This window comes from Notothenia coriiceps, unplaced genomic scaffold (assembly GCF_000735185.1).
Source record: "Notothenia coriiceps isolate Sejong01 unplaced genomic scaffold, NC01 NC01_scaffold00020313, whole genome shotgun sequence".
NCBI classification, from domain to species: Eukaryota; Metazoa; Chordata; class Actinopteri; order Perciformes; family Nototheniidae; genus Notothenia; species Notothenia coriiceps.
The window spans coordinates 179,128-196,710 of record NW_011353014.1 but is presented as its reverse complement, the minus strand read 5'-3'; the positions used below and the strand labels follow the sequence as shown (position 1 = coordinate 196,710).

At 39.7% G+C, this 17,583-nt stretch overlaps 1 protein-coding gene across 1 annotated transcript in view; it reads right to left on the bottom strand.

Moving 5' to 3' along the window:
• LOC104952668 (protein CFAP46-like) overlaps positions 1 to 17,583 on the bottom strand; it is a gene marked incomplete at its 3' end in the record, with an annotated part of 55,492 nt that overhangs the window by 19,913 nt on the left and 17,996 nt on the right. The window contains exons 11-16 of the mRNA XM_010779525.1: positions 8,917 to 9,107; positions 7,056 to 7,281; positions 6,755 to 6,872; positions 2,372 to 2,501; positions 1,511 to 1,635; positions 1,232 to 1,350 (exon numbers count right to left, since the gene is read on the bottom strand). Coding sequence (XP_010777827.1) covers positions 1,232 to 1,350; positions 1,511 to 1,635; positions 2,372 to 2,501; positions 6,755 to 6,872; positions 7,056 to 7,281; positions 8,917 to 9,107 — 909 coding nt within the window. The remainder of the gene's footprint in view (positions 1 to 1,231; positions 1,351 to 1,510; positions 1,636 to 2,371; positions 2,502 to 6,754; positions 6,873 to 7,055; positions 7,282 to 8,916; positions 9,108 to 17,583) is intronic.

Sequence of the window (17,583 nt, the reverse complement as noted above, 5' to 3'; positions counted from 1 at the left end):
GTGTGTGTGTGTGTGTGTTTGTGTGTGTGTGTGTTAACTGTCAAAGCATGAGACTGAAGTTCCCACTGTGGGTCAAAATAATGCGCTGTGACCCCGAGGTAACTGTCATTACTGAGTGAAGTCCAATAGTCTCCGGTGAGTCTTTCTTAAATCTTCCTCTACTTTCGCTTTTTGGACTTCATAAAAGTTGTGTATTTTCGTCGTTGGATGCGACCCGAATTATATCAATTATATCACGCCTGCAAGCTGTCGCCTCCCATTTTGCAATCTTTGTTGAAGGTTTGCTGCTCGTAGAAGTGTGCAGGCGTCTCCCCCGCACACTTTCAAGTGTTTTCTGCTGCAAGCGGGCGGCAGGAGCGGGGCTGTCGGCATCAGCAGTGTGCTTGGATTGTATAGATGGTATTTTAAACTCGATGCGCTCTGAAACTACGGGGCGGCCGAGGACAAAAATTGCACATGCGTTAATCACGTTAAAATAATTAGTGGCGTTAATTTTTTTTGTTATTAACGCGTTAACTTGACAGCCCTAAAAAATAGCTAAGTGTGTTAGGTCTAACCTGAAGTGTGTGTCACCGCGGTCGGAGCTACAGGTGATCCGGGAGAGCTTTCTAGCAGAAACTCTGATGTATAGCATTATATATTAATTTACTATCCCATTACCTTTACTGTTATTTCTTTTGACTTCTTGCTGTCCCTGCCGTTTAAATGTGTCACTAACTGTCAACTGAGTGGATGACAGAGTTTTTACTGACTTGGCGCTGGCTTGCCTTTCATACTCGCCGTATACTTTGACGTGACAAACTCTCAAATGTCTAATAAGATTTGTGGTATTAAATTGTCGTTGTTGCGTTCCACCAAGAGGGATTTCTGCTTCGCACACGTTGCATACCGCTATTTTATTGTCTTTTTCGGACACCTTAAAATACTGCCAGACTGGTGAAGACATTTTGGCGAGCTTGTTTTGCCGCGCACAGAGAAAAGTGTCATGTATTTTACGTTGTGTGATCGGCTCTCCTGATCATCTCCTGAGCATCCCTAGTTATGGCCGAACAAGTGTTTTGTGAGGTCACAGTGACCTTGACATTTGACCATTGAATTATAATCAGTAATCCATGAGTCGGAGAGTGCTAATTTAAAGAATTTCCAGCAGTAAGATATTTCTAGAAGAGCCATCTGAAAACATAATACAGTTGAAAATGCGCTGTGTATGAGTGTATTAGAAGATACACACCTCGGCACTGATGAAGTGGATATCAGCCAACAGGCGCAGCAAGTCCCTCACGCATGTTTGGCTTCTATTACAACCTTGAAGACATTCTGCACAGCTTTCTTCCTCGGAGCATCTACATTCTGGATTAAATTGACAAAATCTGTGAAGTTAAATCCCACATTGAAAGCAATTATCTCCTTTTTTGTGCTAATGCAAACATGACTGTCTGTCAAGGATTCTAATATTAGAGGAATAACTCGGTCGTTCTACCCTCAGTCTTAGGATCATTGATAATCTTACTGTGAGTCTTGGAAATCTTCCATCTCCCATCGTCGTAAAGCAAACAGAATCGACAAGCAGCTCGGCACACATCCCAAACGTCCTGTTTCCTGGCCGTCTTCACCAGTGTAGCCCACAACTTTACCCTAGAGCATAAATAAAGAACACTTAGAGACCATTTCTATTAAAGAGGCCCTAATATTCCCATTTGAGTTTTCCCTCTCCTGTAGTGTGTTCTATAGGTTTGTGTGCATGTAAATGGTCTCAAAGGCTAAAATACCTGTGTTCCCTCCACAGGGAATTTCTAATATAATAACTAATACTAATATGAACCTGAAGATGAGCATCATTTGTCCTCTTTTATAAAGGTGGATATCAGGGCAAAAGCACGGAGACACACTGCAAATAATGATTGTTTGTTTGAAGGGCCATGAAAAAATAATCGTGTCCTTTGGGGAATCAAGTCTCTGCTCCTTCCTGACCATAAAGCCTGCAATTTCTGATGTCCTGATACTCATAGACAGGGAGAATTCAAATATGCGCTATGAATAAGGAGATGAAATAAAAGGTTGTAAAAATGTCACAACAACTTAAACAGCAATAGATCAAACATCCATTAGTATATAATGTTCAGTAACAGCGAGGAGCGATATATCCAACAAGGCTTTAACCTCTTAAGCCCGGGCCCCCAGATACCGGGGGGAAAAGCGCGTCACTGCAGGAGACAGCGTCTGGGGGCTTCTTAATATTTAAAGGGTGATTCTATTGGCTATTTTCAAACTGGATTCTTAGGAAGCCTGATAGCTCAATATGATAAGTCAAAGCTATGTGTTGTGTTTGTACAGTTATATTCACAATGAACACATGTTAAAATACACTCACCTCTCTGTGTTGTTTGTGTCATCTCCTTGTCTGGCCAGGTATCTGTCCACCTTCCTCACAGATGTTGAGTGATGCTGAGCCTTAGCACAGAGCTGAGCCACTGCTCCAGATCCAACGCAGCCCGAGGGAACTAGATGATCATTGAATACACAAGTGGATCTATATTTATACCAGTGTTTCCCACAGATCTGAAATATACTTGTGGTGTTAGCGGGGGGGGGGCTGGCTTTGTGACGTGCAACAACATTAACCTTTCTGCTGGTCGCTTGTTAGCAGACCCTTCAAGCAATATCAGAGCAAACAGGTAAAGGGGGCGTAGAGCGAGGGACCATTGTCCACTAGTTAATTGATCGCAGATGGCGTCGTGCTCGCAGACAAAAAAAAAATGGGTCGTGAAATATACTTTGGCGGCCGTTAAAATACATGGGCGGCCCGCCCAAGTAAAGTCTATGTGTGGGAAACCCTGTATACTGTTAGTAAAGATATACATTTGATCTATTTCATGGCTAGTATACATAACATAACTGGTATAGGTGCGAACATTTATTGAAAAAAACATTATGATAAAATATTTTTATATATTTATAATTCTGCAAATATTATGATAAACTCACAGCTATTTTGCGGCCCGGCAGTAACACCTCCGCGGACCGGCACTAGGGGACGCTTGAGGTTTATAGAAGAAAAACAAAAAGGTGCCTCTACCAAAGCTTTAACCAATGCCTGCAGTAGAAGCCCCTGCATAGCTGTCAAAAGGCTGAGGCCAGCTCTTTCCTGGTTCATTAGACTGCAGGATGTTCATTTGATACCGTCTGAGATCAGAGACACTCTGAGTTCAGACTCTGCCACATGATGAACTACACACAATCGATGGGGCTTTGCTGTGAGCTACACTGGAACACATACAGCTTATAGTTAGGGCTGGCTCAGGCTTACCTTGAATCCGCCCCTAGGTATGCAGCTATGGGCTAAGACTGTCGGGTGACCTTCACCTTTTATCTCTTACCTCGTCTCATCCACCTTATTATTTTTTGAGAGCACCTGGAAGATTTTTGTCCATATGGATCAATTTTAATTGTATAAACATTCTTTATAGCTATTATACATAACATGAACAAGGATTCAAAGCTCTCCCTCTCCCTTTATTTGGCAAATTGGAAAACATTTATTGTTTTTGTATTTCTGTTGCATTGTTGGAGGAGCCTGGGACATAAGATTTGAATTGCCATATCTAAACTGTAGCGACTGTGCATATGACAATAAAGCTTTTGAGTCTTTGAATCTTGAATTCATATCATCATTTAAATCCTTTGACTGGTATTGGATGATCTATTTTAATCTATACATTTGACATGTATTGCTCGTCTGTCCATCACGGGATATCCCTCCTCTGTTGCTCTACCCAAGGTTTCTTCAATTCTTCTCTCATTAATTATATCATTTCTTTGGGAGTTCTTTCTTGTATGCTACAAGGGTGTAGTGACAGTTGCTGTCATATGCTGTACACACTGTAAAGCCCCCTGAGACAAATGCACAATTTGTGATATTGGGCTGTAAAAAAAGAATTTGACTGATAGATTGTCATAGTGACATCCAACACAAGGTTTTAAGACCTTCTGGCCAGACTTGAAGGCCAGGGAACACATTTATATACGAGAGTGCACTTCAGGGTTTTTTTATTAAATTTGCATTCACAATCAGGCAGGTCTTGGGCGTGTGGTTTCTTTTTTATCTTATTACTGTAGATTTGTTTTATAATACAAAATGTTTTATAGATTATTAACGATGTTACTGCTTGTAATGCGTCTATTTTAATGCTTTTTTACATTACGAAATGCTTCTAGGACACTTGGAATATTTGCAGCAGGTCTCCCTTGAAAAAGAGATCAATGATCTCAATGGGATTCACCTGCATAAATAAAGGTTTGAAATGAAAATAAAATAAAATGTTAATCAATGTTTTTTTTATATTTATAATAGTTACCTTTTTTTGTGTTGCTCTTTGTATTAAGGATTATGTATACAGTATACTGTAAGACCATGTTAGAAATAAGTCTTTAAATGTTATTTCTCTCAATGAATGGTCTGTCTCTATAGCCACACAAAGAATCAATAAATCAATCTGCATGTAATCAGCACCTGCTTTACTGAGAGCAGCCCATTACACAATCACCTGAGCACTGCCTTTTTGGAGCATTCAGGTGCAAATTATTCATTAGTCAATTATGCATCTACTGATCTGTACGCATTTTTAAAAAACATTATCGTTAACCATAATCATCAAAGAAAATTTGAAAAAAACAAGTGCAAAGACGGCAGAGAAGGAGAGATGGAAAGAGAGCTAAGTGGAACCGAGCAGCTGGTTTAGCAGGTGGAGAAAAGGTACTGTACATGTCTTGTCAAAATCTTATGTTATCTTAACATTACTAGCCTAAAGCCATTTTTCACTCGACCAAATTTCCAAGCATAAGTAGCAAAAAAACACCAGTGCTCGCCATAATGAAGCCCTGGGCAGTTACTTCATAACTGCCTCGTCATATCTTACCTAAGAATTATGAAATCCAAATGATTTGTAATTATTATAGATGTGTGATTCAACTTAAGGCCCATTTTTGATTGTTAAAAGATTGGACCACCTTCGCAAGTTAATGTAAAAAACAGACATGATGAAAAAACTGAGAAAAATATAGACTGTCAAAATGTGATTTGTCATTGACTGTAAGGTAAATTGTAAATCCATTTTTGCTCACCACATACTTTGGAGCTTTTACTGTTGCAGGGTTGTCTCCAAAATCACTCTTTCATTTGTCATAACCCGACTTTATAACAGTGACAAAACATGGACTGTCACCCTGATGATGTTGTGATTGGCATGGTGATACTGAAATATTACTTGTCATTGAAATTATGCATTTTAATTTTATTTGTGTTGTTATTTGTGGGAATGCTTGAGTACATTTATTGTAGATTAAATGTAATCTAACCTTTTGGCAGTACCCTGAGGGCATTAGAAGATGTTTGAGGCACACCATTGGGGTGGTTGTAGAGGCGATGTAGCGTCTTGTTGTTGAACATTAATTCATTTGAATCTTTTTTTCATGCCATGTTAAATAAACTGAATTCAGGGTAATAGGAGAAGGCAATACTCCTGCAATCCCTCTAGAAAAAGAGTCACGTTGTTACTGAAGTCAAACTGTATCTCCAGCACTGACAAGTCGCCTGAGGGTTTTGTCTAATCAGATCACAGAGCATTTAAGAAGGGCCTTACACAGATAATTGAAGACTCTGCTAATTCATCTATCACCAATAATCGACTATTGAAATACTTTTTGGGAGTAGTGGATGACTATTTCAATTCAGCAGTCCTAGCAATGCCCTAGAAAAGAGTGGTGCAGTGATGGCGGATTTTTGCAGGCTGTCCTCAAAGTAAGCGTTGTAAGAGCTCCCTCAACAAAATGCAAGGGGATTTCTTTCTTAGAATGAATGTTACGATGCTTAACGCTCAAACTAAATACATCATGGTCGCATCTATCGCTAAGCTAAAGGCGGCTAATCTATGCTGTGATGACGTTATGTAATCTTCTTTTACCTTGTAAAATGCAACACCTTTGTTTTCGCTCCCATTTTTCCTGAGATGAACTCAAAGATCTAAAACATTTTCTATATACACAAAATAATCATTTCTCTCAAATATTGTTCACAAATCTGAAAAAATCTGTGATAGTGAGCACTTCTCCTTTGCCGAGATAATCCATCCCACCTCACAGGTGTGGTTTATCAAGATGCTGATTAGACAGCATGATTATTGCACAGGTGTGCCTTCGGCTGGCCACAATAAAAGGCCACTCTGAAACGTGCAGTTTTGCTTTATTGGGGGGGTCTGGGGGGGTCCGAAAACCCTAGGGTTAAACCCTAACCCTAACATGTCACCCATCTCCTTCGCATAGAGTTGATCAGGTTGTTGATTGTGGCCTGTGGAATGTTGGTCCACTCCTCTTCAATGGCTGTGCGAAGTTGCTGGATATTGGCAGAGCTCCCTCAACAAAATGCAAGGGGATTTCTTTCTTAGAATGAATGTTACGATGCTTAACGCTCAAACTAAATACATCATGGTCGCATCTATCGCTAAGCTAAAGGCGGCTAATCTATGCTGTGATGACGTTATGTAATCTTCTTTTACCTTGTAAGCAACCATCGTTTTAATGACACATAGAAGCTTCAGACATTCACCAGTGGGGTATTTACTGACTCATACCTTTTTTAGGGCATCTAACCAAAAAACGACACACGAGAGAAACAGTGGTGGTAAAATGCTGACTAACTTCCGGGTTTTAAAAATCATTCCAGCACCACTCTAGAAATAGAAGGAATAGAAATCTGTACTTTTGGAAGTGTTGTCAGCATCCAGCACTATCTGGAAATCATCAGGGGCCAAAAGGAGACCCACAGCGACCAGGATGGGACGAACGTCTGTCCTGTCTTGGAGCTGCATGTCCCTGGCCTGAGGAAGAGATGAGCGGATTGGATTTCAGAAGTAAATGATCTCTCATTAAACCCCACTGCATATGAGTAACATTATCAGTTTAACACCAAAAACTCATCCAAGCACGTTTTTGCCTTGTTAAGTTCAAAGAGCTTTTTCATTATGTAATGTTATCACCGCCTGACAAGGGGGGTTAAAAACCTGCTGCATAAGCATAGCGGCTTTATCCTCGGCCCGGGAGGGCGTCTGGTAGAGGGTCCCTCTGAGCTGCAGGAGGCGGACAGCTGACGACAGGCGTTGTTGTTGTGTCCCGTTATCCAGCAGCATGGCTTTCTGAAGATGAGTCAAAGAAGCCTCAAGGCGCCCGTCCTCCTCTTCAATCACCGCCAGCTCTGAGTGGACCTGACAGCGCATCTCCAGCAACATACTGCAGATATAACAAGCAGTGCACTAATATATTATAAATCAATGGAAATATGTCTGATACCAAAATTCCAAATTGGGAGATCAAATGAGGACATAATGTTGATCTTATACCAAATACCATAATGTTGGCTCTTTATTGCATTATTGTAACAAAAGGAGTAAAGGAGCCTGACAATCAATATGACTGGTTCTTACTATTTATCATTAGTGTTGCATTTCCCTTGATCCAAATGTAAAATGCATTTCCCTAAAAAACTATAAATCTGCATTACCTCCAAAAACAATTTAATATGATCAAAACTATACATTACTGCATTAAAACAAACTGAGCTATATTATAAAAGACCTATATTAAAACAGGGTCATAAAAGGGTTTCAACATTAGATTTATATAATTTATTGCAATATATTAAAACTTAAATCAAGATTGAAAAAATGATGAAAGGTTGTATTGTGATCTGCATATGTACTTTTGTATGTCCTTCATATTCTACTTTTTTTATTTATTCAGTCCTAGTACATAACTAAATTCTTACCTTGAGATTTGAAATAAATGTTTTAATACATTTTGAAACTTATTTATCAAGTTTGTAGTTAATTCTCCATAAGGGAGGTCATTGATGTAATTGCATAACTAAAAGGATGGCCATTTTTGTATAAGCTAGACCCTCCAGAAAAACACGATTCTGCGAACGCAGAATTTACCGCATAATCAGCAAAATGGCACAGATTTTTAAAAGGCCGCATATTTATCAAAAGGCTGCATAATCCCCGCATTTTTCCACACAAAGTTGAGAAAAAAAAAAGTTAACTCGTCTTGACGTGAAGTAGTGATGATGATGACGCGACGTCATCAACTCGTGCATCACAGAAGGTAAACAACACCGTAGAGTGAACGTGTGGAACTCACACTGCAACTGTGTGTTGGAGCATAAGTCTTAGAGAAAATCGACGGTGACGACCCACTTTGATTCATTCAAACCAAAATTCATATATACAGTCTATGATTCAAACATTCGAAAATGCTTTCTGCTGCTGCGGACAAGAAAGCCAAACAACTCACGTTCACCGAGGCATCAACATCCAAAACCCTTTCGAGGGCTACAAGAAACGAAGTGAGTAGCCTACAAGATTGAAGCTGGTCAGATAACGAACGAGTAAATGAAAACAGAATGAGGCGGAGAAGTGTGTGTGTGTGTGTGAGAGAGAGAGAGAGAGAGTGTGATTGAAATAGCCTAATTGCTTTTACAATAAATAAACATTGAATGTGTTTAATTGAATAGGAAAGGGGTTTAACGTTAGTGGCAGGTTGTTTGTGAGAGAGAATAAATAAGACAGCCCAATATTTAAAAAGACTTTCCGCATATTTCGCAACTTCCCGCAATTTCACCGCATAAAATCACATAAAAACCCTGCATGTTTAATCGCATAATGAAGGATTTTAGCCCGCATAATCAAGGATTTTAGCCCGCATAATCAAGGATTTTTGCCCGCGTTTTTCTGGAGGATCTAATAAGCTTTGCTTTCTGCCTTCCAGCTTTAGCACATTTTCAGCTTTGATTTTTCAGTTATCAAGACAGACGTTGACATACACACCAAATATATCACGAGGTAATTAAAGAAAGAAAATAGCAACCTTTGCATGTCTTCCAGAACATGGGAGACCCTGAGCAGAGGGCTCTGTATGCGTTTCTTGAGGTTGTGCTGCAGGAGGGGCAGACAGCAGCTCCACTGGGTAACACACACTGCCTGCATGGCCTGCAGGTCTCCCCCCCTCACTGCAGTCTGCAGACACTGATCCAGCTTGCCTATCTCCCTCAGCCGGGCCTGTGGAATAACAACTGCAGATTGAGTCTCTCCGGTAGATTCTATCATTTGGCAGGTACACTTGGATTGAATCAGATTGAACATGTAGTGCCAGTTCTTATGTGACAGTTTTAATGCCAAAATGAGATGATATGATGCCACTTCCCTCAAGATATTCTGTTAGAGGTAAAACTCCTGAAACACTATTAGGGCAATTAAATGTAAATTAAACTCCAATGGACCTCTAACTGCGTGACTTCTAGCTGATGAAGTTCTATATGTGTTCTTAAGTCAAGGACATACAAGTGAAAGAGGATTTACTGCCTTTAAAAAGGGGCCCTATTACGCTTTTGGGTCTTTCCCTTTCCTGCAGTGTGTTCTATAGGTTGTTGTGCATGTAAATGGTCTGCAAAGGCTTAAATCCATGTTTTCCCTCCAGAGGGAGTTTCTCTCCCACATACTCCCCCCCCGGCCTGAAACACCCCCATTGGACTCATTTGTTTCCTTTTGTAACATAGTGACATCACCATGTAACACACACGCTGATATTGGCTAGCACTCCAAAAGATTGTGCATGATAGACTAAGTGGCAGGACATCTCTGTAAGTGTAGCCTTTACATGTTCACAATTTAACTGCAATATGTATTTTCTAAGTGTAATAATAATTATTTGTTGTAATATTTCATGCGTGCAATATTTAGCCTTTTATTTTGAAGTCCAAGCTCACGTCTCGTTATGCTGTTCTCGCGTGAGTTAGATAGAAGAGAACGAAACCAGAAACGGCACGTAAGATGCACGGATACTTTTACAGCTCCGTTAGTTAAGTATATATATATATATATATATATATATATACTGAACAAAAATATAAATGCAACACCTTTGTTTTCGCTCCCATTTTTCCTGAGATGAACTCAAAGATCTAAAACATTTTCTATATACACAAAATAATCATTTCTCTCAAATATTGTTCACAAATCTGAAAAAATCTGTGATAGTGAGCACTTCTCCTTTGCCGAGATAATCCATCCCACCTCACAGGTGTGGTTTATCAAGATGCTGATTAGACAGCATGATTATTGCACAGGTNGACTTCGTCATGTAATAGCCGAAGCACAGAAGCCGAGTAAGGAGAGTCGGAAGAGACCCGGTACTACGAAGGGATTTGGACGTACTTGATACTCTCCGTGTGGCGAGTATGCTGACGGGTCCGTATATCTGAGGGCACGGTCGGCGGCCCGGTAGTACTAGCCTTCGACGACTTGAAGGTCGCCGTATATATATTCCTTGATAGGAAGCAGAAGTCAAACGGTCCCTCTTTTTCAGAAGACCATTGATGTTGCGCCTAATTATGAGTGATAGATACTTATATATGGGCTAAGTCAGGGGCTCGAAATAGGTCTATTCTGCGGCAACTCGAAGTCTAGGTCAGTTTAGCGCTTCGAGGAACACCTTGGAAGATTGCTACTACTTCAATGAAAATAAATGGAGATGGGCAAGTGGGGACGACGCAACACAACTACCGTGTGTTGTTCGAAGAGATGGGTGTATTCATGCGCCTACCGATTAGAAGTACACTTGAATATGGAGTATTGAGAAGGAAAAGACACTACCGCCACAGTCAATAGCTTGATAGGGTCTCTAAGTCCGACGAAGATTAGCCATCGTACAACTAGGTGAACTACACGGGTCGATTCGACAAGGAAGAGAAGAGAGGAAAAATTAAAAACAAGAGTAGAAGAAGATTTTAGTCTCTGGACAAATGCCTGCCCAGATACTGACGACTCTACAACAACTGTGAGAGAACACAAAATAAATATTGAATTATATTGCCACCCGGTGGGCGGGACCGAGAAAGTCAACACAACAAACAAATGTACAAAATGTCACTTGTAACTGCCAGTGAAGAAGAAGAACCAAGTGCAAATGTCGGGGTGAATTATTGATAAGTGAATATGACGGGGGCTACGCACCGAATATAACAAACATTTTATTACAAACACAACGCAAGGACGGACCAAGAAACCTACATAAAGACCTGATACTAGAAGCAAATAAGGAGAAGCAATTCGTCTGAGCTCGAGACCAAAAAAAAACTTTTTTTTAATAAATAATACAAATTCAAAACATAGATACAATATACGAGACCGCTAACACAGTCCCAAGACGACCCCGACGACGAAATTTCAACAAAAAAACAAAGAAATAAAAAAGAAAACACCAAATTACAAACATATATCAGACAGAGAATGAATTTACACACACATATGAAACGTCAGAACAATGTAGTCTACTGATATAGTAGTACATACGACATTGTTAACACTCGTCCACCTTGATAAATAAACGAATAATAAAAGGATCTGGACACTATTTAATATTCTCCTGATATTTTTAGTAAGTAAACCTTATAACGTCGCTTCAGATAACGCGGCGTTTTTTACTAAAAATAGAAGCTCTAAACCCAACAAAATGATGAATTTGAGATTTTGTAGAAGTCGAGAGACATTAATGAAACCAGGATCATCAATTGATAAACAGGCTAATACACTTGAAATCTTTAGATAGTATAAATAAAAACGCAAATGTCTAGACATATCTAACGTCGTACCACGACCCACCTCCACCACACATAAATACACAGAGGAGACTAAGGACACACTAGTCTCCTCGAATTACGAATGAAGGCAATCATCGGAGACGTAAACTGTACGCTAAAAGTACTTTTTATTATACGAATGACTACCATCGTCATTAGTAATAATCGTGGAAGAAGTGGAACGTCATCAGAATACTTGGTAGGTATATATATAACAATGACTGAATGAAGTATAGGGATAAAGGACAGCCTTTTACTATTATTAGGTAAACGAACACTAAAGTTGTTTTAACCAAAACTGCTATTTAAAGTTAGAGAGCAGCTAATCTCTCTTTTTTGAAAAGGTCACTCAGATCTCTAACTACATTTGTCCACGCTAATCATAATTACTCTTGGTTGAGCAAAAGTGAGAGTCTTAAGGGGATAGACGACGCAACTGACTTAGCAAATATGACACGACAAGTGTGGAAGACTGTCTTAAGAATATTTTTTGACCCACCAAATTACAAGCCTTACGAAGCGCTAGTAAGTTACAAAAATAATACGACATACGCTTTTTAGTATTTTATTGATATTCATTAGGATGGAGGTTTTTGATCAGTGAGTAGTCTAGTTATATTTTGTTACTTACACTAGAAAAAATAAAGTAATATACTACAACAACAGGAAGAAAATTAACCTGTTCTAAAGTACGCTTTATGAAGAAAAACATGTTCATAACGAACCCTAAAGACGTATTCATACGGAGTGACTAACAGTTACTTTTAGTACGTGGACACTCTTGCCAATTACCGCAGTTTACGCAGTAATGTAAGAGGGAACAAGTAAAGACTTTGAGTAGAATACAAGAAGAAATTACCTTTCTCTATATTCGTAACGAAGCATAATAATAGACAGTAAGTTTACTGATATCGACTACACCCTTCACACAAGTAAAAGAAAAGACTCCCAAAATCACACACATATTCAATAAAGTACAAGAGAAAAGCTTTCACACCTCATTATTGGAGCTCACCATTGAGGGTTTATTAAGAACATCAGAATAATATACCCTGAAATATACTTAAAAATGATTATTTACAAATATCAGAGAACAACTAAGTTAAAGAGAACCTAGAATAGAAAGTACTACTCCTAAGAGACGCAGATCTTTAGTTAACAGGACCGATATATAGATTTAGCGAAAAACTAAATCAATTTAAGTCACACAATCCACACTACACACACTACACAGCACACACTCATTACACACTATCTAATCCTAGACAGCACACACAACGATCAACATGAGCCACACATACATCTAAGGTCACACATGAGGAACTTCAAATCAAGGCAAACAGAAACGCGTTATATTAACATAAAAAGAAAAACCGTAAAGCGAATACATAATTACACATAGGAATGTAGTAACTAACGTAAATAATGAGAAACGAATCAACACAAAATCTAAAAAAGTCGCTTACATATCAAACCCAAAACACTATTATCATGTTAGAAGATAATTGAGGTTGACTCAAAAACATAAGATAAACATAAGTCTACCATACAGATTAGATGTGACAAACCATGCCTCAAGTAATCAAATCTCGAAATAGTGTCTTAGTAATTTACATTGTATAATTAATGATCACTCTTTACACTACTTACAAAGTAAATATCACGCGCACCTACATATAACACACGTTCTCTGTGCATATCACCTACACAAACATATCTATATTAGTCTCCCTAAGTAATTTTTAAACGCCACAAAAAAGACGTATGGATACACTATCAACAACCTCAACACTCATAAACCACCACAACACACACATCACACACAACACACACACACCCACCAACACCCACACCACACACACCACCACACACAACCAACACAAACATCACAACCACTAACACACACACCCGAAGTCACCATTAGGGTGAACACAGACTAAACAAGTTTGGACAGAACCCACAGCCGCGAGCACTATCACAAGTCACCACACATCCACACACACATACACCTTTACACGCTAGCGTAAGTAGGTGACGTATTTCCATTACCACACACACAACTCAGCCACACAACCAAAGCTTAGTTATAATAGTATATATCAAGATGGATACAACCTAAACACCTTAGAGAATAACCTTAGACACCAGCACAAACACAGGTTCTTCACAACACAACACACTCACATCACTACAACTAACCAATCATATCCGTTGACCACAGCTCAAGTAAATCTACACAGATAGTATGAATTCCTACGAAGCGAAGGTTAGAACGTCGGCTCCGGTTCTCCAAGTCATCAACTTTAGACATTAGGAAGGAGTTGTCTTTCTCAAGCTGCTTGACTGGAGCGACACACTCGTGTACATTGATCTCGTCTCGATTGGAAAGATCACAAATACACCGACCATAGACGCATTTGTTTGTCTTTTTGTATATTAGAAATGAGTTGGCGACACTAAGACTGCGAGATAATGTTTTTGTAGCAATAATACATGACCTTTCTCAACTCGCTACTCGGAGGGAAGTCGCTGTCATATGCCTTGTAAACACTCGATAATGCCTCTCCACGTTACCTTTCTTTGGCAGAGCAACGCTTGCTTTACAAATAACTAAGGCAAATAACCTTTGAATGTGACATCACAAACAAATATTCTTCCTCCCATTCTGGGTGGAAGTGGTATGTCTTTAGCTTTTTGCTCGGTCCCGCACTCATTTTGTTGTTTGTCTCTTTAACTTAATTTGAGTTTTCCCGGCACTTGACTGATTTTGTATCGCTTTGCATTCTGGGTTAACAGACTGGAAAGCGATAGGTCGCTTTTTCTGTCAATCAAGTAAACTCCTGAATTAAGTGGCAGGGAGGCCAAGGGAGGAGGGATCAAAACCTGTTTTGTCTATTTTAACGGAGCTGGATTTTTTTTTTATGAATGTATCGCGATCTACCAGTATTGCCCGACCTCGGTCGACGTACTGGGCACCTCTGATGTAGAGGATTAGATGGAGACAGATGTGTCTTTGAAGCCTGTGTAACGGAGTTAAAAATGTGTATAAATAATTATTAGTTAGGGTTAGGGTTAGAATTGTATCTTTATGAGATTGTTTCCTTAATATTTTTGAGTAATGTTTCTAGTGGGAACACTTTCCCGTTGCACATCGTTTTCTACTCCCTGTATGTCCTTTCCCCTCACACTGAAGTGAGGATTGCTGAGGATGTGCAACGAAGATATAAAGGACATATTGTGTTTGTTCTCAGAATAAATGCCAGAAAACACACTCAGTTGCTTCCCTGTTTCCTGGTCGATAACGAGTCGCTTACGGTTGTGACCCGTTACACCTGCATGGCTCATACGGCTAAATGAGCTGGCAAAAGAGGGAAGAAATGCTTGCACGCAAGGTGGATCGGGGTTTACAAATCTGACAGGGACGGTTTAAGCTTGAGAGAAGAAATAGCATTTGTACACAGAGAATTTCCAACTTGCATTGGAATACTACTTTTCACCACAATATCTCAATGTCTCCAAAATCCCTGGGTCACCTTGGTTGGTTATTGGCTAATGGTTACACAAGCCAAAACATCGTTTGCATAAATGGATCAGGAAAGCAAGTGAGCAAATCTTTTTCCTGAAACGTTCAGAATCTCTAAACACAGAGGGGACGCAAATTTATGTATAAAAGACATGAAAAAATGGATTTTGCATAATAGGCGACCTTTAAAGGTGGGGTATGTAATTTATTTCAGAAAGTTTTTGTTATATTGCATGGAATGCTGTAAGTGCAGCCTTTACATGTTCATAATTTAACTGTAATGTATTTTCTAAGTGTAATAATAATTATTGTTGTAATATTTCATGCGTGCAATATTCAGTCTTTTATTTTGAAGTCCAAGCTCACGTCTCGTTATGCTGTTCTCGCGTGAGTTAGAGAGCGAGAACATGAGAAGCACCCTCAGAGTAAGATGCACGGATACTTACAGCGCCGTTACTTTTGTATTCTTATACATATAAGTTGTCTGTTTTCAGAGCATGCAGCCCAACGAGGTATGTTGTTGTGCTTGTATTACTTTTATGTGTATTACCTTGCTAGTCATCTCACATGCTGTGCATGTTATTGTGTGTCTAACACAAAACTATGTTTGTCATTTATACTGGTTGTTTGTGTAGTTTTCACGGTGGATTCGAAGAGGAATAAACCCGTTATGAGAAAGCCACTTGTGTCTGCCTGTGTTATTCGAGTGAATTACAAATGCTCTTAACATCCCGATAGCAATGAATATATTACATGCTTTGACAATAAATACATAAAAGAATGTCATCTGTGGAAGCTGTGGCGCTGTAAAAAGCACGACCAATCATCTGAGCCGGCCCGGCTAAAATAACTGGATGGCCCACCTGCCTGTCAGCCTTCCATCTCGTGCCCTCATTGGTCATGTGCACGTTTGTGTGTTTTGGAGGAGGGGCTCTGTAAGGAAGTCTGAAGGAAGAGACAGATTTTTACTTTCAAATTCTAGCATATTCGAGCTGGTTTCTCCAAAATTACATACCCCACCTTTAACACTTGAACCGCCAGAGATCTTTTATACCTAAAACCGCCACCGGGGTCCAATTGACCCGGCATTTGAATGCATTGATTTTCAAGGTAAAAGTATTGCTTTAAAACGAAAAATGGTACTGTGGTATTAGTATTTTGACAAGCAATTGTGTTAAATTGTTTCGCTTATTAACGCTACAACATAGCGTTTCGTGAGGCGGTTGTCGTTGTTGGGTGAAAAGCAAACAGCTGTTTGCTTTGGAGCGCAGCGCGAGCAGTCTCCCGTGAGCGGGAGTGCGCTCCTTCACTACAGACTGTCGCAATCAATATATATTTATCTATCTATCTATCTCTCAATCTATCTCTCAATCTATAAGGAACCGCAGTAGACAAAAGGCGTTGCTATAGCAACATGTCATTTTTGTTTAAACGCAAAATCAATAGCGCGAAAAGGGGTGGGGTCAATATGACCCGGTTGGCGGAAATAGGTATAAATGGCAATTTTTTGGGCGAATTCTTCAATCTGACTTCATATTGACAATTTTTAACAACATAGAGTGCTACATAACACACTTTCAGGAAAAATCAAGGACTGGGAGGCTTTAATATTTTATTGAAAAAAAGTTACATACAATAAAAAACAGCTCTGGGTCAAATTGAACCAGATAGACAGATAGACCGATAGACGGTTCTGGTGTTAAGTCAATAGATGAAGGATAGGTCAAACTTGGAGGTGCAGCAATAGTTCAGTATGAAAAAGTATCCAGGCCTCTAGGGGGTGCGTTATGTGGAACAGATTAATGTCTGATCAAACATAGAGAGAACGAACGAGAGTGATGCAAATTGAAGCCAGAGGAAACAAAGTTGATCGAAGTGGAAAAAGTTGATATATCTTCTTCTTATCGTGTCCACAAGGCAGTCAGTTACAGGGCTTGGTTAGATGTGGTTCAGCCACAGCTGAACACATTGCTGTCCCTTCTCATTAAACTCTGCCAAGTCCGATGTTGTGCTGGGTTGCTCCAGCAGGGGGCATATCAGGAGGTGTTGCATGGTTTGTGGTTCAATGCCGCAGTCACACACAACGTCCCCGTCATTTAGGTATCCCCATTTGGCGAGAGTGGCTTTTGCACGTCCAACACCAGATCTTATTCTGTTTAGGCATTTCCACACTGCGTAGTTGGTGTCTGCTCCAGGGGGCAGTGCCTCGCTCGCCTTAAGCTCCATTGTTGTTGCTGATGGGAGGTTGTCAGAACCGCAGTGACGCGTCATAAAACCCGGAGTAAGTTAGCATTTTTAGCACTTCCGGTTCCTTCCTCAAAAAGCAATGCCTTTTTCCCATAGGGTTTTGGAAAATAGCTCGAAATAAGCTGAG